This window comes from Octopus bimaculoides, chromosome 1 (genome assembly GCF_001194135.2).
Source record: "Octopus bimaculoides isolate UCB-OBI-ISO-001 chromosome 1, ASM119413v2, whole genome shotgun sequence".
Lineage (NCBI taxonomy): Eukaryota > Metazoa > Mollusca > Cephalopoda > Octopoda > Octopodidae > Octopus > Octopus bimaculoides.
Window position 1 is genome coordinate 55,329,573 of NC_068981.1, and position 21,781 is coordinate 55,351,353.

A 21,781-nucleotide genomic window follows, 5' to 3' on the forward strand; every position below is an offset into this window, starting at 1 on the left:
AGAGACTTGAGCACTCTTTGAGCATTCAAGTGGAAATTACTTTATTTCTTTCTTAAACACCTTGAGAAGCATTTGAGGAAGCTTCTGTATGGTTGCATGACCTGCTATAAATAACTTCTATATGTGCCTCATATCACACCTCACCTGTCTTTAAAAATATATGGAATGGTCACAAATGAAGTGCCTTCAAGCAGTTTATAAAGGTAAGAGACTTTTGATTTTTTTTTTTTTAAGTGTAGTAGGCTTTTTTTTTTGGCCTGAACAGCTGCAATGCAGTTACAAGTGAACCACTGAGAGACTTAGAGCTCTATCTCACATTATTCTGTTTTAAATTTATCAATCTAAGTAATTTCAATACACACAATTCTTGGCTCTTGCACTGACCTTATACTGATGCTACTTATGCAGAGCCTAAGTCTTTCACAAACTTTTGTACATTAAGTTTCATCCTCAGATACATTCCTAACCAACATATACACATCCCAAACACTCTTGATCTCTTCCCTACATCCAAACCTAAATTCTTCCAAATCATCACCACCTCTGCACCTATTGGGTCAACCAACCATTGCCTTACGGCTACACATCATAAATCTACATACTATGCTATGACACCCCCATATTCCCTTGATATGCATTCACCCTTGACCCATGAGAAACATCAGTATGCACATGCACACATGCATGCATGTGTGTGCATGCACATACTTGCATATATGTCTTTGTTCAAATTTACATTGTATTAAGCTCAATGATCCAAGAATTCTACAGTCTGTCTTCTGATGTAAAATTAGAAAAACAAAATGGAGAAAAAAAATCCATCCTAAATAGTTTATATGCCATATTGAAGGTAGAGAAGCAGAAAATTTATTAATGGCTCAATGAGACATTTTAAGTGCCTCTAAACAGAAGAAAGCTATGTAAGTAATACTTTAAGAAACCTAAATAAATAACAATACATTAAGTAGTAATTCTTTTTCCCAAACCCTACTGAATTAGAAACAATTTTCTTTCATTCTTTCCACCCTTCTCTATTTTTTTCTTTTTTTTTTATAGTAGATGAGTTGACCTCAATACGAACAGAACAAGACAAATAAATAGACTTCTATATTAAAGTGTAACAAGACATTGAAAAAAAAGGGGGTTATTGGAATCAAGAGTAATGTGATACAAAGTTCTCTTTAGTTAAATTTGTTATTAAACATTCATTTTCATATCTTTTTTTTTGTATTTTGTACTATGAAATAAGCAATATTATCTCACTTGGACAGCTAAACAAGGGTGGCCAAAAGCAGATCTGCCAGCAGTATGTAGATTAAGTTCATGAACTATCACTTCCTCATGTCCCCAGATAAAATCAGACAAGCAGTGACAGAACAAGTCAGATGGAGAGGGAGAGAGTTGTAGTTGCCTGTCATTGCCACTCACCATGACTGAGCAAAGCAATTGACACTGATAATAGTACTAAAACATCAGAAATCTTTTGACAGTCTGTTCTGTCTTGGTTTCTGACTGAATTTTGTATAGCAAAAGAATATATATTTTTAGTGACCTTGAAAAGACTTAATATCTATTTAGAGTTAAGTAATTGAAAAGAAATTTATATATCACCAGTGGTTATAATATAGTCCCAAGTCTATGATGTAGTCCTGATTGAGCGATGATCAAAGGCTTTCTAGCCATGACCATTCCATCTTTTTTTTCTAGACAGTGTATATAGTTCTATGTTATTTGATGTGCCTTTCTATTTCTATGATGGCTTAAGTGATCTGAATAAGATTTGGCTTCCATATATATAGCAACTCATTCAGGTAAGTCCTTGGTGTGGTTTGTGTGCTGTAATGACCCTGAGCACAAGCTCCTAATGGGGCCTCCCAAGCTCTGTCGAAGATAGAAACCAGACTAATATGGATCACTCCTTGCTAGAAGTACAAAAAAAAAACTGGGTCTGCACTGGGTCAGCAACCCTAACTAGAAAGAAAGAAAAGTTACAGAAGATTTGATGACAATTCAAAATCTACATGACCTGGGAGAGGAAAAGACAGCCCGAAGTTGAGAACAGTGGAGAAAAGTTGTTGATGGTCTATGCTTTTTGGGGAGCAAAGGACTGAAATGTGTATTGGTTTACCAAGACTGAGTTCAGAGTATGATGTTTGCATATCTGTTATACATGAAACAAAAATAGACACTAGACTAGTGAAAGCAATTTCAATGATTATGCTCTCTTCCACTACAAATTTAATACAATTCATAGCAAAAACTTCAGATGTCTTGAGTTGATCAATAACTGTTTAAAACATCCCCTAAGCTATAAAGTCAGTGAGTAGTGTGGTGGTTGAATACTGAATTGGAGAGAAATATGTGTAGGTTGCTAAAGTTTAGGTTAAGTTTTGTTCAAACTTTGAAGGGGTTCACAAGAAAATGATGGGTTTGTAATGCTGCTTCAGTTAGGTTTTAAAATTGTGATTTTATTCCCCAATTACTCCAACACTGATGTCTTTCCTTTGCGAGCTTTACTAACCAACAGGTATGTGCTACAATTTCCTTTTCTATAGTTTACTCCGAAGCATATGCCTACATAGAAGATACCATTCTTCACTCCTCCCTATCCTTATGCAAAAATACATCAATTATGCATAAACTCATACCAAACTTCCATTACTGCTTTGAAGCTGGATATGCTAAATCAGAATCTGTTACCACCACAATCTCTATCTTTCATAGTAACATCTCCAAACTACTGACAAAACTGCTTTCCAAAAGTTTTACTTCGAAGTCAAGAACAATTTCAGCTCTGAATACTCGCTGACCCTCAACAATATACAAATGTGGTCCATATTAGAACACTTTAGACCCTATCCAAAACCGGCCATCCAACTGATCAGCAAACTTTCATTGACCAACATGCTACAATCACTTGCCCATCTATACTCTATAGCCTTTCTTCTATTATTACTACTACAGTTTGTATTCTTTTGTACTGTTAAGCTGTACCACACCATCCAAGCCTATTCCAATGTAGTGATAGCCTTCACTTATCACACCCTAAAAAGAAAACAAAGGACATATTAGGGAATGCAATCCTAGATACACTAAGCCTGAAGAAAGAATTATCATGGCTGGAACGCCTTTGATCATAAATCGTAGCAGGACTAAGCAACATGTTTGCTTCTCATTACTGTTACAGTGTCTCACTTCCCAAATCCCAGATGAAACACTTCACTCAACCATTCCTCCCTAAGATTGCAACCCTCTGGAGCTAATTTCTTTGCAGATACATACATAGAAGTTTAAACTAAGTATGAACCACATTGATCTGACTTATCAGAGAAATCTTGCAATGTTTAAAATTACATCCCAAGATGTAATTTTTATTAATACTGCTGTCTTTTCCCAATGAAGAATGTAATACTTAACAAAGACTAGAGATTAATGATATCTGAATAAGAGCTACAGGAACCCAGACATGAGACAATCTGAAGAAAGGTGGCATGGAAACTGAAAGATGAGGGGTACAAGATAACATATTGCAAGAAGGAAGAGGATTTAGGAACCTACAATACAGAAAACAACTGGAAGTATCTACAAAAGAACCTATTGCAAGCCACAGGTTAGATCTGTGTAAGGAACAAAATTACAGTCAGACAGAAGGTAACAAAGTATTGGAATGATACAATAGGCAGAAAAATAAAAACTTAGGCAAAGAATTAGAAAGAATAGAAAGGGAGAGTAAGGAATGATATCATATAACTAAAGCAGAATGATATCAGGTAACCAGATGTCAGACATAATTATGAGAGAAGGGAAAAGTCAGAGGTTTACAAATGTTCTATGATGTAAGAATCAAAAGTGTGAGCCATTCTGAATTTCAAAGCAATCTGTCAGTATGAATCAGGATGTTGTAGGTGAAAAGCACGTGCATAATGAGTGGTACAATGGAATGTTACAAAGAAGGCACAGAAATGCTACTATGAGAGGTTGCAGAATGAGGATAGTTCATGGGAAAAACTGTCCCAATGACCTGGAGAAGGGCTTTGACAGAGTACTATGCTATTTTGCCAAGTAGTTACTAAAAGAGACAAAGTATAGATGACATAAAAGTAATGTACAGAGAGTTGACAGTAGGCTGGGAGTTATGCTCAAGTTCAGTGGGAAATTTAGTTTGCAGGTAGATGTCTGTTAAAACTCAGTTCTCAGCACTCTCCTGGTTTTATGGTTTTCCAGCCATGACAGAGGAATTTAAGACTAGCTGCCTCTAGAACATCTGTATGTTGATGACTTAGTTCTCAGGGCTGAATTTGTTGAAGAATTACAAAAGTAATTCCAAACATGAAAATAAAGCCAAAAATTGAAAGTTCTTAAAATAAACATGCAAAGACAAAAGTTAATTCATCAAGAAAGAAAACAGGGGTCTACTGCCAACTGGAATGCTCAATATGCAGGAAAAGAGTAGCTAGGAATTCTATAGTGCACTGAATGTAAACTATGAATACACAAGAAGTGTAATGGAATTATAAAGAGGCTGACAGAAGACCTCAAATGTAGCAGATTGTTCAAGAGTCATCATCATCATCGTTTAACGTCTGCTTTCCATGCTAGCATGGGTTGGACAATTTGACTGAGGACTGGTGAACCAGATGGCTACACCAGGCTCCAATCTGATTTGGCAAAGTTTCTACAGCTGGATGCCCTTCCTAACGCCAACCACTCCGAGAGTGTAGTGGGTGCTTTTACGTGCCACCAGCACGAAGGCCAGTCAAGAGGTACTGGCAACGACCACGCTCAAAATGGTGTATTTTACATGCCACCTGCACAGGAGCTAGTCCAGCGGTACTGGCAATGAACTTGCTCGGATGTCTTTTCACGTGCCAAGAGGGCGATGTTGGTAACGATCACGCTCAAATGGGTGCTATTTACGTGCCCCCAGCATAGAAGCCAGACAGCTGGTGCTCTGGCAACGATCATGCTCCGACAGTGCTCTTAATGATCTACTGGTACAGGTGCCAACATGATTTCACTTTCGCTTGCCCCAACAGGTCTTCGCAAGCCGAGTCGATAATAGTAAAACAGTAAGAAAACATGAAATAGTTGCAAATGCTCAGAGGGCTACCAAAAACAAGTTGATAGCTTCTGTTAAACAGGGGACCTTACTAACAATAGAGAAGAATGTTCCAAAATAAAAATGGTGAGGAAAGTCTTGCTAGCAAAAAAGGGAATTCTTCCTCCAAATGTAAGGCAGATTGTATGATTGTAAGAAATGTGATACTGCATGACTGTGAAGTGAGGACAATGAATGTGGAGGATGGATGAAAGCTGGAAAGAAATGAGGCAAGCATGCTCCAATGCTTTAATGTTACTATGCTTGAAAGACAGAGCACAAATAAGCTGAGAGGAAAACTCAGTATGACCATGTGATGGGTATGAAGGATGTTGGATAAAAGATTTGTTAAGTAATTCAACTAGATGGAACCTGCAGAAGAGGTTCCTTCTATTTGAAATGCTATGTAAAATATGACAAGTGATAAATATTGATTAAAAGATTAGAAAAAAAACATACAATTTCCATTCTTAAAATTAACAAATGTAAATAAAATCCTTCAGAACTTTACTCTTTATAACATAAAACCATGTTCCTTTTTAGTAAAGTTAATACATCCTTTTAGAAGTTTAAACTAGTTTTATACTAGTAAAATCAATTTTCAAAATTAGCTTGCATTTAAAATAATCATTTCTTTTAATAAAACCGTATCTCATTTCTATTCATCGATTCATCCAAATATACTATCTGATATTTTGTACCTCAATACAAAACAATATAAAAATAATACTGTTTCATGTATGGCACCATTGTTAAAAAAAGACAAACAGCTTCAAAAAGAACTTAAATGGAGTAACATAGAAATGGAAGATGAAGCAGAGAGAAAAAAAAGTTTCACAATGAAACTGATGGAGTGCTGATTCTGGTTATTCATGAATATAATTTTTTTTCTTGGCTACAATCTCATGTTTGATGACAGAAGTAGTTAAACCATCACAAATAAAATACAGATGCAATATATGAGATGAATCGGTATTTAGAAACTGGAAGGTAACTATTAGATGGAACACTTTGATGACAAGAGTATGCAGACTTCTAGATGATAATTTTTGTGCAATTTATATATTTGGATTTCCTTGGAACATGCCAAAGAATACAACTCCATTAATTAGAAGGAAACTTTTGTCAAAAGAATAAAATAACAACTCCACTAGTGTATTGAGTCACATCACGTGGCACTGCACCACAGTAGTACAGGATTACATTGTACAGATTCAGTAAGATATATAAATATATATATACACACACACTTATTTGCCAGGTAACAAAGCAACCAATGGTTTCGTGTGAAGAGGTCTTCCCAATTGTGCAAACACGCCACATGGAAGTGTTGGCACGCGTCTCCATTTTGTATGTATGTGTGTATGTATCATCATCATTTGATGTCTGCCTTCTATGCTGGCATGGGTTGGACAGTTTGACAAGAGATGGCTAAGCAGAAGACTGCACCAGGCTTCAGTATCTGTTGTGGCATGGTTTTTATGGCTGGACACCCTTCCTAACATCAACTACCCCACAGGGTGAACTGAGTACTTTTTACATGGCACCAGCACATATATATATATATATATATTTTACATATACACACACACACAAATCACTCCCTTAACTACCTTCTTCCTATCAAGCGGGCTTCAACAATGCTCATACAATCCTTTAGCCAATATAATATGTATAATTTACAATTAACAAAAGCATTATTTGAACTTAGGTTAGAGTGGAACTAAATAACACTGATGATGTGATCATTATAGCTGCAAACCTTGAAAAATTATTACAATCGTTAGACAATATTGCAAATCAATGAAAGGATCTGGATTTGTATCTTTGAGCAGAAAGGTACAATTTACATTATGCAAAACCAAATACATAGACGAAAGAACTAACAAGCACAGATGAGTCTCAAATATTGATACATTTTAACAAATACACATATAAATATCACATTAAGAAAACTTTGAGGAATTGTAGGACACTCCAGCATTTTTGCAAGTTATGCACAAATGTTTTCAAAGTCAATATAATAACTAATTAACAAAAGATATCAAATGGAACTGGTTAATTAAATGTTTAGAAAATACTGTTTAACAAATCAAATAATTGGTATCTGATGTGTTGCTCAATCACAATAATTTCCCACCATGGAATCATTGTTACTACAAATATTCCAAATTACAGCATTGGTACTATTGTGACATACCACTTCAAAATCAGAACCAATCCAGCCTAAACACACAATTCCATTGCGACAGCAGCACCAAAGGAATGCTGACTGCTTTGAAATATTCATATAATAAGGTTTGGATTTCAATGATAGATACCTTTAAACTCCACTTATTCTGGACTAAGTAGAAGAAAGATATTATAACAAAGTGTTATATACAATCTCTCCACACCAGAATTACCTAACTATAACCTGAACCAGCCATACAATAGTAATACCATACCAAAGTTGATGATCTGCATCCTACCAAGTAGACTATCATCAACAATCTACTAACACAACTATCAGGTGAACTGTTATATCTATAGATGCTATATTTCTACTTAGGACGAAGTAGAACATTCATTTTAGTTTTTAAGTAAACTAATTGAGGCTAAACTAAATCTTGCCTTTAAAGAGGATGACCAATTTTCTTCATGTAGTTTTAGCTAAGGTGTGACTGTAATGTTTCCAAACAAATTCATCTAGGAACTTTGTAAATGAACAACTTGTGAAGAAAGCATACTAGATTCAAACAGAGTGAGCAAAATCTCTGAATTGTGGTATTTGGAGGCACAATCTGTTGGAATGTAGTTACACATGATTTTATATCTTACTTTTCTCAAATTTGTTTAGAATAAGTATAGTATCTAACACCTGGCTTAGACTATACAAGCACGGAGATAAAAAAGATGAAATTTCATATATTTGAGGCCCGGATATTAATAATATTGATTTCTTACATTCAAAAATTCCAGTTTATGAAATACAAGAAACAAGAATGTGTGAAGTTCATACTTTTTCTCAAAAGTGTCAGCAACAAAACTAAAACAAAATGGCTACTATCATGAATCAAAACTGGGTTAGAATTAGTTTTCTTGGAATTTATCTGTAATCTACAGTACTTGCCAAAAACAAGCATCTGTAATCTACAGTGCTATCCCAGATGTTAATGATATTGGAAATAATGCTGATAAGTAAAAGATACTTACTTTTGTTGTGGAATGGTAGGTATGGACACTACAGGTAGAGCATTTCTTTTCTCAGCTAAAATCTTCCGAGCTTTTCTCATTTTAATACGCGATTTAGCTTTCGCATGCTTGGCAGTAGGTGATTTTTCATCGTTTTCATCACTTAACATAGGTGTACATTCCGAGTCGGCAGGTGTATGCACGTCACAATAAGATGTCTTGCGCACCCCAAGCGCAGCAGTGTTTACTACATCACGTACAGGTTCAATTTTCATATATAAGCCTGCTTGTTGGGCACAAGTCACATGGAAGGCAGTATAACAATTAGTTTTATGACACTGAATGCATGCCCCTGTTCCGCGCTGTCGGCAAATGTAACAAGTAAGTTTCCATCTGGCAGGTGGAATATGGTCTATACTATCTATAGGTTCTAAGAATACAGTATTAGCAAATCCAACTTCAGGTATCCAGAGAGCACATACAACATGAGCCCACCTACCATCATCAGTTTGTTTGAAAGCACCACCCTTGTTTGGACAGAGACAGCAATCTACTGCTCTAGAAGGTGATTGAAGACAACGCCTGCAGAGCCACTGGCCCTCAGGAATATACGGTACACCATAACATTCCTGGTGAACAGCAAGGTTACACATATCACAAAACAAAATGTAATTACTGTTCTGGCACTCCCCATCCATACAAATTGAACAGACAGCGTCTTCATCAATAGACGGATTGTTATCCTTCCCAGAACTCTGACTCTGAAAGAAAGCTTCTTTCTCAAATCGATCCATCAAAATTTCAAATACTTCTTGAGTAATTATCTGAAGACTATCATTCCGTCTTTTCTCATTAATAATTTCTAGCCAAGCATGATCCTAAAATGTCAAAAAAAAAAAAAAAATTCAGAAAATGGATGCTAATATAAAACAACTTCATTTCATTTCAAGTTTAAAAGAAACAAACAAGAAAAAACAATAAAAAAATATTAAAAATTATATTTCAAGATGAAACTTACATCCAGAATAAACAATGAAGAGAGTATAAATGAAGCAGTTAGGGTCATACTCTGATTCCACTAGTGATAGTTTAAGGTTCAACAACTGGATCCTTTTGTTGCAATTAATGGCTAAAATAGTTTTTAACTTTCAAGGTACTACAAACATCACTTGCAAGCAAGTATGGCTTGGTAAGCATGTACAATTAGCCTTTGCTAATTGTTGTAGATGCAAACAAACACAGACATCCTTTCAGCTTTCCAACTCATGATGCAGTGATACACTAGGATATAACAGCTGAATGGAGAGAGGGCTGCATTAGCACTAGGCTGGTACTTTTTATTGGTCCTGAAAGGACAAAAAATAATGTGGGTCTCAGTGGGATGTAAACTTAGAGCACAGAGAGATGGAACAAATGTCGCAACATATTCCATCTGACACTCTAATGACTCTGCCAACAGACCAACTTAAACTTTCGACCAAAACAAATTTTTATATCCTTGTATTGGATATATAATATAACAAAGCAAGGTGGGGGGAAGAAAGTATTTACATGATGCACTACTATTACTATTACATGAGACTCAAAGCTTTATATCAATGGCTCACAATGAACTGCTTACCAACTCGAACTCCTGATGACTTGACAGAAATGTCTCAGCCCCCTTTAAGTCATATGGGGATGGTCAGGATCCTTTCACATCTCCCCTTTTTAGAATCAGTCTCCCCTATCTTCTCTTTTGAGAATTGAACTCCGCTCTGAGTTTTAATAACTCTTACACTTAGGGTTCAATTATAGTGTTTCTGTTCTTTTCCATTTTCTGGTACCAGAACATATAGTCACAAACTGTTTGGATATTGGTACCTCAAACGTGTTGTACAATACTTCCATGGGGATTTCATTTCTCATGACTGTTTATTCCGTGAATCTTTTGTTAAACATTTTTTCCTTTTACCAGGAAAAGCATTCTTCCAGTTTGTTTAATAATTACACCATCCTCCCAGCTTTCTTTACCATATCTATAGGTTTAAAAAAAAACTTTGTCACTTAACTTGAAGAATTTTGAAGAATTTTTGTTATTCACATTTTTTTTATTTTCACTCAGTATTAGCTTGTCAAAGATAGATCTGACCTTTCTTCAGATCAGGTGTTACTTGGTACACTCTAAGAAATTATTGAGGTGCAATATCGTCCATAACTTTACGGTTCGCTTTTATCAATGCTCTCTTGAAAATGTCAACAAAATGCTCTGCTTGTCTATTTGACCTATGATGATACAGCACAGTGGTCACATGTTCAATAACAAACATTTTACAAAATTTTCTGAACTCGTCAAACATAAATTGAGTTCCATTATCAGATACAATAGTATCCAGAATACCATATCTGATGAACAATTTGTGTAAAAAACTTATTGCAGCTGCAGTTGTTGGCTTTTTGCATTTATGCACTTTCAGTCACTTTGAAAAACTGTCTACTACAACAAGGTAATATGAACTCTTAAGTGGACCTGCATAAGCAACATGCAGTCTGGCATATGGAACATGTTTTTGGCCATGGTTGCCATTTAGTGGTAGGCGCTTTTGCAGCTAAGGCACACCCTCTGTATGCTTTCACTGATTCTTCAATGTCACAGTCCATTGTTGGCCAACTTCTCATTAATGATTTCATTCTTGGAATCCTTGGGTGACCAATGTGAAATTTCTTTAGTAATTGCTTCTGTAGTGTGGCTGGCACTACAACTCTTTGTGCAATTATCAATCCATTGTCACTCAGTGAGAAATGGTTCACATTTGTGTTGCACATATTTTTATCACTTGTAGCCTTCAGTATTTTTTTTTTTCATTTTTATAATGAAATTATTGTTTTCCAATTTTAATTTTGTCATGTAAAGTAACCTACAGTTCAAGAATGACGATACACAAAACATTTTCAATTTCATTTTTCACTCACAAAGCAGCAATCATGATATCTTCAAATGGTTCCGCATTTTTTAAAATCAGTCTTGATGGACAATCCACACAACCTAAATTCATGAAATCATAGCAACCTATTAACAGTATGGATAGGAATTCCTTTCTTTGACCCAAATATTGTTAATAATGGATGATCTGTCTGTAGACAAAAACTTTTACCATACAAAAGCCTGCGAAAATTTTTTCACGGTAAAAATAATCACTAGAGCTTTTTTCGATTTGACTGTAATTTCTCTCTGTTGATATCAGAATATGAAGCATGAATCACCACCTTCATGCTACCATCTTTATGTAGCATCACAGCTCCTATACTGTATTCAGAAGCATCTGAAGCTATAAAAATCTCTACTGCAGGATCGAAGTGTGCTAATGATAAATCAGATGTTAGTATTTTTTAATTTCATCAAACGCCTTTTGGCAATTTTCTGACCAACTCCATTTCATATCTTTTTCAGCAGATTATTCAAAGAAACTCTCACCTTACGCATATGTGGAATATAATTTTGGTAACAATTTGCCAATCCTAAAAATGCTTGTATAGTCATTATATTTGTCAGAGGAGGCATATTTTTAATTCTTTTGATACCAACCGAGCCATAGCCGGGTGAAAAATTTTTTCGGTCAAATGACCAACCCAGCCCAGGAAACCTATTGTTATTTAAATGTGAATTTCAGCAGAAATTTCATTAGTACATTTGTGAAAACACATGATTTCACTTTGTAAATAATTGAGTTATAATATCCGACATTGTTTGACATGATATCTGAACTCTGTGAATTTTGGGAGATCTTTTTCCACATTTTTTCAACTTTTAAGATGGATAGGAGTTTCATGCTATCAAACAGTGATTCAGAATTTGAGGGATTTTCAGTGGAAGATATGGAGCAAAAGTATGAGTGAACTACAAAAGCATGTGGTGTATGAGAATGAATCGGATATTTCTGTATTTGAAACTGAAAGCAGCAATTCTGAAGGAACTGAAAGCAGCAATAGCGACAGCGAGGACAATTTTACACCTGAATGGAGTAAGAAGTTAAAAAATACTTAAACAATTTTTCTGAGGAGACTGGATTTACTTATAGTCTTCGTCAGGAAGTGGTTAAACTTTTTTTTATAATTTTTTACATTAAGTTTGTTAGAAGCCAGCACTGCAGAAACAAATCGTTATGCAAAATGTAAATAAACTGGAAAAAAAGATAGTTTGTGGTTTCCCATAAGCGTAGAAGAAATATGGGCATTTTTTTGCCATAAATATTATTGTAGGTATAAGACAATTACCCAGAATTGCAAATTACTAGAGCAATCAGGAACCTTTTGACGATCGGTACGTTTCTAGTGTTATGTCAAGGACACGATTTATGAAATTGAACCAGTATTTACATGTGAGAGACACTAGCAGTACTCCAGTACGTGGAGAACCAAACTTTGATCCCTTATTTAAAATAAGACTCCTCATCGACTGCATTCAAAATGCATATAAAACACTTTACAACCTGGATAGATACCTATCCGTCAATGAGGGCATGGTGGGGGATAAAGGAAGGGTACACTTCCAACAATATATGCCAGGAAAGCCCACGAAATAGGGGATCAAAGTTTGGAAAATTTGTGATGCAAATACTGGGTACTACTGTGGGTTTAGTTTTTATACTGGGAAAAGAGGCAATAATGTTAGTATGTCTACATCAACAAAGAAAAACTTCCAGTGGGCAACCAGTTGAAACTTCTTTCCAATGTGCATTCTACAAGGATACAGTATGTAGAGTGGGATGTTTTACAAATTTCCATGACAGTAATATTGTGTGAATATTGTATACATGTATGATTAGATTGTATAAATATTTTTCAAATTTACTTCATTTTTACTTTTACCTGTAATTTTAATTTGCCTGTAAGGTGAGTGACAAGTTTTGATTTAATTTCTTCTATTGTAAATCTTTATTATATATATTCTTGTGTATTCATGTATATGTGTAAGTTTATTTCATTTAGTTGATGTATTTAATTTTCTAGTTTTTATCAAAAACAAATTCCAGTATTTCATTTTTATTTTACCTTTACCTGTTCTTATGTGCATTAAATTCAACTGATAATCTAGTAATGTACACAATTTTCCTATGTTATAATTTTGCTGCATAGCTCATTGAATATTAACTGATGGCTCATTTTCTATGATGTTTAAGCAAAATATAAATATTTTTATATTTTTCTGTATTTACCTGTAATGAGAGTCACTTTGAGACAAAAGTTATGCAATAGAATTGATTAAGAATCCTTTCTTCAATTATGTTCCAAATATCACATTAATATGTTGATAAGTAAAAAAGTTACTGTTGTTTAATGAAACTAGTCTAAATTCATAATTATTTTAGAATCTAATTGAAACTCATGAGGGGTGTATTTGGGTTAGAAATACAGTAACGAAAGATGTAATTGTGTTTGGCCATGACAGGTCTATTCAACGTCCATTTCTGTCAATGATTTGTCCTAAATATCTTATTTTTGGTACAAAAAATTCACACTTTTCACTCAAAGTAAAGCCGTAATCCCTAACTTTTTCAAATACATTTTTACATTCTCTGTGTGTTGATCCCTAAATTCACTTTTAATGAGTATATCATCCAGATATGGACTTGCAAATTCACAGTCTGCTAACATTGCATCCATAATCTGTTGAAAAATCACTGCTGCGACTTTTAAGCCAAATGGTAACCTGTTGTATTTATACAGTTCTTTATGTGTGTTAATTCTAGGTATGCATCAGAGAGATCTAATTTAGAAAACATCTTGCCACCATTTAATTTCGCAAAAATATCCTCCGGAGTAGATAGCGAATGTTTTAAGACATTCATTTAAGCCAGTGGAAAAAGCAGCACACATACTGATTTTATTATTCTTTTTCTTAACGTAAACAGTTGGTGATGCTCATTGACTATATTCCAATTCTTGGATAACTCCAATTTTTTCTAGTCTCTCTAAGTTTATCTGTCCTAATACTGCAAACAGTACAGTTCATTTTTGTTTAAATACTTGTATGGCGTTTTCTTTCTTTTTTTTTTTTTTGAAACCATGCCTTTGTTTTGGTACACAGACCTAATTTATTAGACAGAACTTCAGGAAAAATATTAAAAAATTTTCATTTTTCAATTCATCTAACGACTTATTTGTACTGGAGGAAAAACCATTCATATTTTTACAGAAAAGATTTATGGAGAAGTCCCATAAGTTAAATAATTCCATCCAGTCCATACCAAATAAATTTGTGGTATTATATAACACAAAAACTTCAGCTTTTTAGGTTTTTTCACGAAATGTTATGTTACTTATAAATATATTATTCTTTTTTTTCCCCAGAAACACCATGGGCAATTTTTGAAGTTGAGGTCTCCCACTTTTTTTTCCAGATATCTGTGTTAATTATTGAGATGTCACTGCCTGTATCCAATTTTAACTTGATGTCTGTGCTATTAATTTTTACATATGCAAATTTCTTTTGAGGCTCATTTCTATTTTTTATCACCAATAACCCATTTACATGATTTTTTCTGTTGAACCATTTTTTATGTTTTGTCCTACAGTGCAACTTTTTATGGCCTATTTTACCACACTTGAAGCATTTCATATTTTTAAATAGACAGTTATTTTTAAATAGACAGTTATTTTTAAAATGTACACCACTGCACCCATAACATGGATTCGGTCTTAACATTTTTTTCTCTTGTTTCTTATTCATTACCAGTCAACATGCTTGAACCTGAGAGCAATCTTTCTCTTCAATTTTATTTGTGCCATATCTTAGATTAATAATCCTCTGACATTCTTCTGCTACTGCCAGCAGAGTTAAATTTTGATAATATCCGGGAACATATATTTGCATCTTTGCTTGCAGTAACACCTTGAACATAAATTAAACACTTGAACATGTCTGAGGGCAACTCATTCAATCTGAATTTCTCACACTCTCTGTTAACCACTCCAGTAGATGACAAAATCTTCATCAGCTTTTTTGACCAAATTTAAACATTGCCTGCGAGTATTGGTTAAGCCAATCTGGTTGAGTATCAGATCTAACTATTGGTGCTATACAATAGTGCTTTGAGCATGCAGACCAGATATATGTTTATATCCTAGCAGTTTAGGTTTCACAGAACTAGGCTTGCTTCATAAGAAAAGGACTGGTATAAACATTCACTGAATGTCCCATCACTGTTGGTAAGGACGATGTTACATTTACATCCATGTATACATGTACAGTGTTTGAATACATAGGAATACTATGTACAATGTTTATAATCATAAACACAAAAACATAACAATGCTCAATACTTTCAGCGTCATAAGATTTTCCCACTTAATTTAACTATTAAGATAAACTAGAACCAGCTGATTGCATCCTTTTGAAATACTGTTTTTCCATGAGGAGATGCTGCAAGAAAGACACATATGGCATGCTATTTCATAAACACTTGTTGTATAAGCATTTATACACAAAGATATATAACTGCTTCATACATAGATATATAAATGTTTCACACATACACTCTACATATTTTGACACGTTTTCCTGATATTAAGCTGGTATTCCAGTTGGATCTAAGATCTATCTGTAGTGAATCAGCAACAGCATTGGAACTTCCTGAAAACTTTAAGTTCCTTGAGACTGTGTTAACAAAATGTGTTCTCTTCATACGAATGTAAAAGTAAATCATTCATCATCATCAATGTTTAAGGTCCACTTATCCATGCCTGCATGCAGCAATCAGAATTTATTGGGCTTCCAAACAAGATAATATTTCATATTTCATGGAAGAGACTGGGAATGAACAATATCACTTGTATGATGGTGATGCACATTTACATGGACTCACACACATATATGCATATATATATATATATATATATATATATATATATATATATATGTATGTATGTATGTATATATTTATTATACACACACGCAACAAGCTTCTTTCAGTTTCTGTCTATCAAATTCATTCATATGGTTTTGGTTGGCCTGAGTTTATAGTAGAAGACACTTGTTCAAGGTACCATGCAATGAGACTGAATATGAGACCTCATGTTTGGGAAGCAAGCTTCTCAACCACACAGTCAAGCCTGCACCGTTGTAGTTGGTAATTTGTGTAGCTTATCCACTTTTAGCATGGAAAGCGGACGTTAAACGATGATGATGATGATGATAAATGTCTAATATATTCTATTTCTTTCTATTCGTCCACATCCATTGTAAATCTAGCATAACACTGTATTCATGTAATTCTTCAATTGTAACATTCCATTTAATTTATATAAGCTACTTGTTATATCTATGTACCAAGCTTATACTATTCAGGTTATTCTATATTTAACAATATTTTACTTCTACCAAAATATTTATAGCTATAAACAAACTATTATTTCTTCTTTTTATTCTAACCATCCATTAGTATTCAATCCTCTTACATGCTTTCAATACATAATGCAACATTCACATCTACAATTTGCCTCAATCATTATGCAACTTATATGCAACCAAAATGATTGTTTAAATATATTTTGTATTTGTTTTCTCATATTAACAGAGTATAGCATTTTGCAAATGAATTAGTGAAGTAAAATATCTTAGAGCAGGATACACCTACTTCTTGCCATTAACTCCTTAATTTTGATAATGAAATTATTTTCAACACAGCAGACTAAGATAAGCTGAGTTATGAATTTTTTACCTTGAAGCACAGTACAACACAAGGTTTAAACACAATATTTCAGCATCGCAACCTCGCAACCAATGTGTCATTAATTATATATGTTTATTAAACAAAACAAAATTAAATTACATTCTTTTATGATTACCATTCAGACTTCTGCTTTTTTACATTTAAGATCAAAGTCGAAATTAAAACAGTTATATTCAAGGAAGTTATAAATAATATATTCTCACCTCTTCATCCATATCATATTCTATTTCTTCATCCAATTCCTCTGATGATTTCTCAATGTATCGATAATAGGACAGAGGCCTAGGACGAACATTCGACGGTTTTACATAGTCTTCAACAACTTTGAATTGGGCTTCTGGTAATTTAATAGCAACATGTCCATTGCTCACCTCCTTTTTTAATTTTTGATTTTCAGGGTGTTTATTGTTATTCACCTTTTGGGGTGATTTTTCACCTTTTTCTTCCTTCTCAGCATTGCTCTGGTTGTCAATCTCATCCTGTGAGATAATTTCCAAAGGCTCATAAATATTGATGCGATGAACCTTTCCTTCTAAGTCCACTTCCACCAATCTCTGTGCATCAGCGTAAGATAGTGTGTCTCTGGATTGAGTCCGGAAAAACTCAGGAGGTGTTGGCGACCTTCGATTAGCCCGATGGTGCCATTTATTCTTACGCTTTGCTTTCTTGTTGGAGTGAGTAGGAGGCACAACATTTTCTGGGTTTTCATGATCAAAATTATATAAATGAAATTGGATACCACAGAAACTTTTATAGACACGACCACAATCTTTCACTGGGCATTCATAAGGTGGTTTTGTGGCCTTTAAGTTTTGTACGTAAGTTTTCACATCAAAATCAAAAACCATGTTTGTGTATCAGTCTCCATTTCATTAATAACGCAAATTCCTAACAATGGCAAACATTGATCCAACTGGAAACAACCTGCAATAGAAATTATAATGAAATCAATAAGTTAATAATGACTCGTGTAAAACATCTATAATATTGAAGCAATAATAATCTAGAAAAGTTACTAACATACAAAACTATGGTTGCATGCTAAATATTTGAAGTAACTAGAAAACAAAAATAGAAAATAGCTCTAAGTAGTTAATTTTTCAATCGACAAGATATGCTGCCTTTGTTTCAACTAATTTAAAATCAATGAAGAATTTAGTAAAACAACTGTCGTTATTAAACTACATTTTGGAGCCTGGTGTTGCCATCCAGTTTCACCAGTCCTCAGTCAAGTCGTCCAACCCATGCTAGCATGGAAAGCGGACGTTAAACGATGATGATGATGATGATGATTTTGGATCATCATTGTCATCATTTAATGTTCATTGTCCATGTTGGCATGGGTTGGACAGTGACCAGAGCTGACAAGCTGGGGCGGGGTAAGCCATCTGACACATCTTTAATTTCCAGTTCCTTTGCAATTATGCTTTAGTATCATGCCTCAAGTACCAGCAATGTGGTCAGAAAAAATTCAGGCAATGAAAGACAGTACATCTATGATAAAATACAAACTCATAACCTGTTAGTCAACAATCTAACTTGGTTAATGAAATTTCTGACTGAGTATAAAGTTAATTTTACAATGGAGGGTTAATATTGTCAAATGAATCAACTAGTTTAGAGAGGAAGAATTTCTATTGTTACCAAACTTTTCAGTGTCTCCATTACCAACAAGGCTAATCTCTCTGAACCCCTTACAAACTATTGACCAATTGCTCTCACTTCCAGCATTTCAAAAGTTAAAGTAAATGATTACAACACCTTCTTAGTGACTATCGGATCAACTACAGACTTGTTGCACTAAACATCAACAAAGCTTTACCTAAAGTTGTCCTACAGTCTACATCCACTTCTGATTCCTTAGACTGGAGTCTTCCTGCAACATATGCCAATGGGATTCTCTTTGACTCACAATTTACTAACTCTGGTATATTCCAAAGTTTGGTTATGGTCTACCCCACATTTCATTCTGTACATTATGGAAATACTTTACCACAAATGGTACAACCATTCACTCTTCATTAACCTGCACGCACAGCTTCAACACCATATGCAAGACATACACTGCTTTCATAAACAAAGGCTTTGAGAACATTTTTCAATCGGGAATCTTTTAACAACACTAAGACACATACCAAGAAAATGGACTTTACCTCACTAGCTATTCACAAACAACACAAATAAACCTTGAAAGTAATTGTTAATCTTTGATGATCACACATGGTAACCCCACATGTATGACATTACCTAAATCACATAACAAAAATTAGGAAACCTTATCAGAATTAGAAAATCTTGATCAGTTGCTGACCTACAAAGCTCAACTAAGATTACTCACATAGAGGAAACTGTTGCTGTACAACATATATGGATACAGGGATCAAAATGAAGGCTATTTGACTAGCTGACAATCATTTACTTACAACATGCTACAACCACAAGATGTCAGACACAAAATTTCCCTTTTGCTTTTTCTAAAGAGTGAAAGCAAGTAAAATATAGTTTAATTTTTTATATCTTTAGCTGTTCTGTCATTTTTTATTGGGTTTTCTCCTGGCATGCAAATAAAGATTTCAGTAGCTTTTACAATTAAAATAAGCTAACTGTAAGTTTATTTTCCTCAGTTCATAAAATGAACATTTACGGTTACTATGGAATTAAATTAAAACCAAAGTTTTCATAATTAACTCTAAAGTTGTATAATAATAAATCTGAAATTAATATAGTTTACAATTTAAACATAAATTGAAATATCTCTTTCAAATTATACTACCTTTCCACTGATTTTAAAAATCAATCATACTAAGAATTTATCTAATTCCATTTGATCTTATACTTGAATTAAAGAAACTATTTCCTACAAAGTTGCTTTCCTGTGTAGATTATTGAAACACAAGAATAACTGAATAAATTAGTGGAGGTGAATCATATAACATTATTTCTTCAATGATCAACTAACTGTCATTAAGATATGCTGTATAAATTTTCATACTGACATACAACCAACTCCACAGTGTCCTGTGATGGAGTTGGAACTGTCATAGTTGTAAAAAGTATCTCACAATAATTATTTTGGTTATAGTCATTTTTTTAAAATAATAGATTGACGAAATCATGGTGACTTGTATCACATTCTACTCTTGTAGTCCACACACACACACACACATACAATGCATTCAAAGTTGACTTGCTACTTTTTGCCAGTTTGCAAAGAAGGTGCTGCCTTAGGTCAAGGACACTTATAAGTAAGAAATGAAAATATGTTGCACTCATTTGAGTTTCACATTAACTGAAAATATCTAATTTACTGAAGACTTTTGTTTACAGAGAAAAATTGAATTAATCACTGCAGCAGTGTTTTGTCTGATATACAGCTTCAGAATATTAAATGGCATTTAAATGGTTTCATACTCTATTTGACAATAATAATGAATGCTATGTGGGTGACTAAAACAGTCTTTTATCTTTTACTCTTCAACTATGTCATTTACTGAATCATTGAGTGTAATCTTGAGAAAATTGTGGATGTCACTGTGAGATGAGATTTCATCTGACCTTTACTATGCTGACAACCTCAACAATAATTGACAACTACATGAGTATCCAATCACTCACTGAACATCTTAGTGTGTATACCTCACATGTTTGTGTGAAAATCAATGCAGCCAAGACAAAAATGGCATCCATCATATCCAATGGCAATACATAGCTTCTCAACAATAAAACATCTACTCTTTGTATTGGATGTGTGTATATACTTTCAGTATTTTTTACTGGATTCATGCTGGGACACTGCCCTGAAGGGTTAGTCAATCATAGTGATTCATTCCGAAAGGACTTCTCTGGCCCTACCATTAATTAGTCAGATTTACAATCCATTAATCTTCTTAGCCCACTATTCCTGAGAGGGTCAAGGAAACAGAGTCCTCAGGCACCTCCTCCTTAGAGTCTTATCAGAAGCAAGTGTCATTAAATTTTCTGATTGGGTTTCCAAGTATGACCAACTGAGACCATGGATATTATCCAGCCATCTCCTGCCAACTAGCCCAGCTTGAAGAATCCATCTAGAGATTCTTTCTGGTGACTTTCTAATCAAGTATCCATAGTACTGGAGATGTGATCTCTCAATGCAGAGAAATAATGGCATGATCTGATCTCTAAGCTAAGCATCCTGTTGAATAATATTACTCTGGTGATCCTTCAGAGGAATCCCATTTCAGCTGCTTGTATTCACAACTGTACTCTTTCAGTCAGTAAACCTACAAAGGATCCAGGTTGATTATGTTAACCTTTTAGCATTCAAACTGCCCATATCCGGCCAAAATATTTTACCTGTTTTATCTTCAAATAAGCTAAGTTGTGTCTCTTACATTAATAACTCTGGGCTGTATAAATTTTCATACTGACATACAACCAACTCCACAGTGTCCTGTGATGGAGTTGGAACTGTCATAGTTGTAAAAAGTATCTCACAATAATTATTTTGGTTATAGTCATTTTTTTAAAATAATAGATTGACGAAATCATGGTGACTTGTATCACATTCTACTCTTGTAGTCCACACACACACACACACATACAATGCATTCAAAGTTGACTTGCTACTTTTTGCCAGTTTGCAAAGAAGGTGCTGCCTTAGGTCAAGGACACTTATATGGTGCCCTATGGGCAGTATGTTAAGTTGACTAATTCATCCTTCACTTCCTGAGTTAATTACTTCTGTCAGTTTTATCACTGCTCAGATGATGCCTCTGTCAATATTTATGTACTCTTGAACCAAGAGAATCTTACAATTTTG

General features: G+C 34.2%; 1 protein-coding gene across 1 annotated transcript in view; it reads right to left on the reverse strand.

The window, feature by feature from the left end:
• Nucleotides 1–21,781, reverse strand: part of LOC106883885 (bromodomain-containing protein 1) — a 106,396-nt gene that overhangs the window by 74,658 nt on the left and 9,957 nt on the right. The window contains exons 2-3 of the mRNA XM_014935024.2: nucleotides 17,187–17,907; nucleotides 8,294–9,150 (exon numbers count right to left, since the gene is read on the reverse strand). Coding sequence (XP_014790510.1) covers nucleotides 8,294–9,150; nucleotides 17,187–17,831 — 1,502 coding nt within the window. The 5' untranslated portion in view covers nucleotides 17,832–17,907. The remainder of the gene's footprint in view (nucleotides 1–8,293; nucleotides 9,151–17,186; nucleotides 17,908–21,781) is intronic.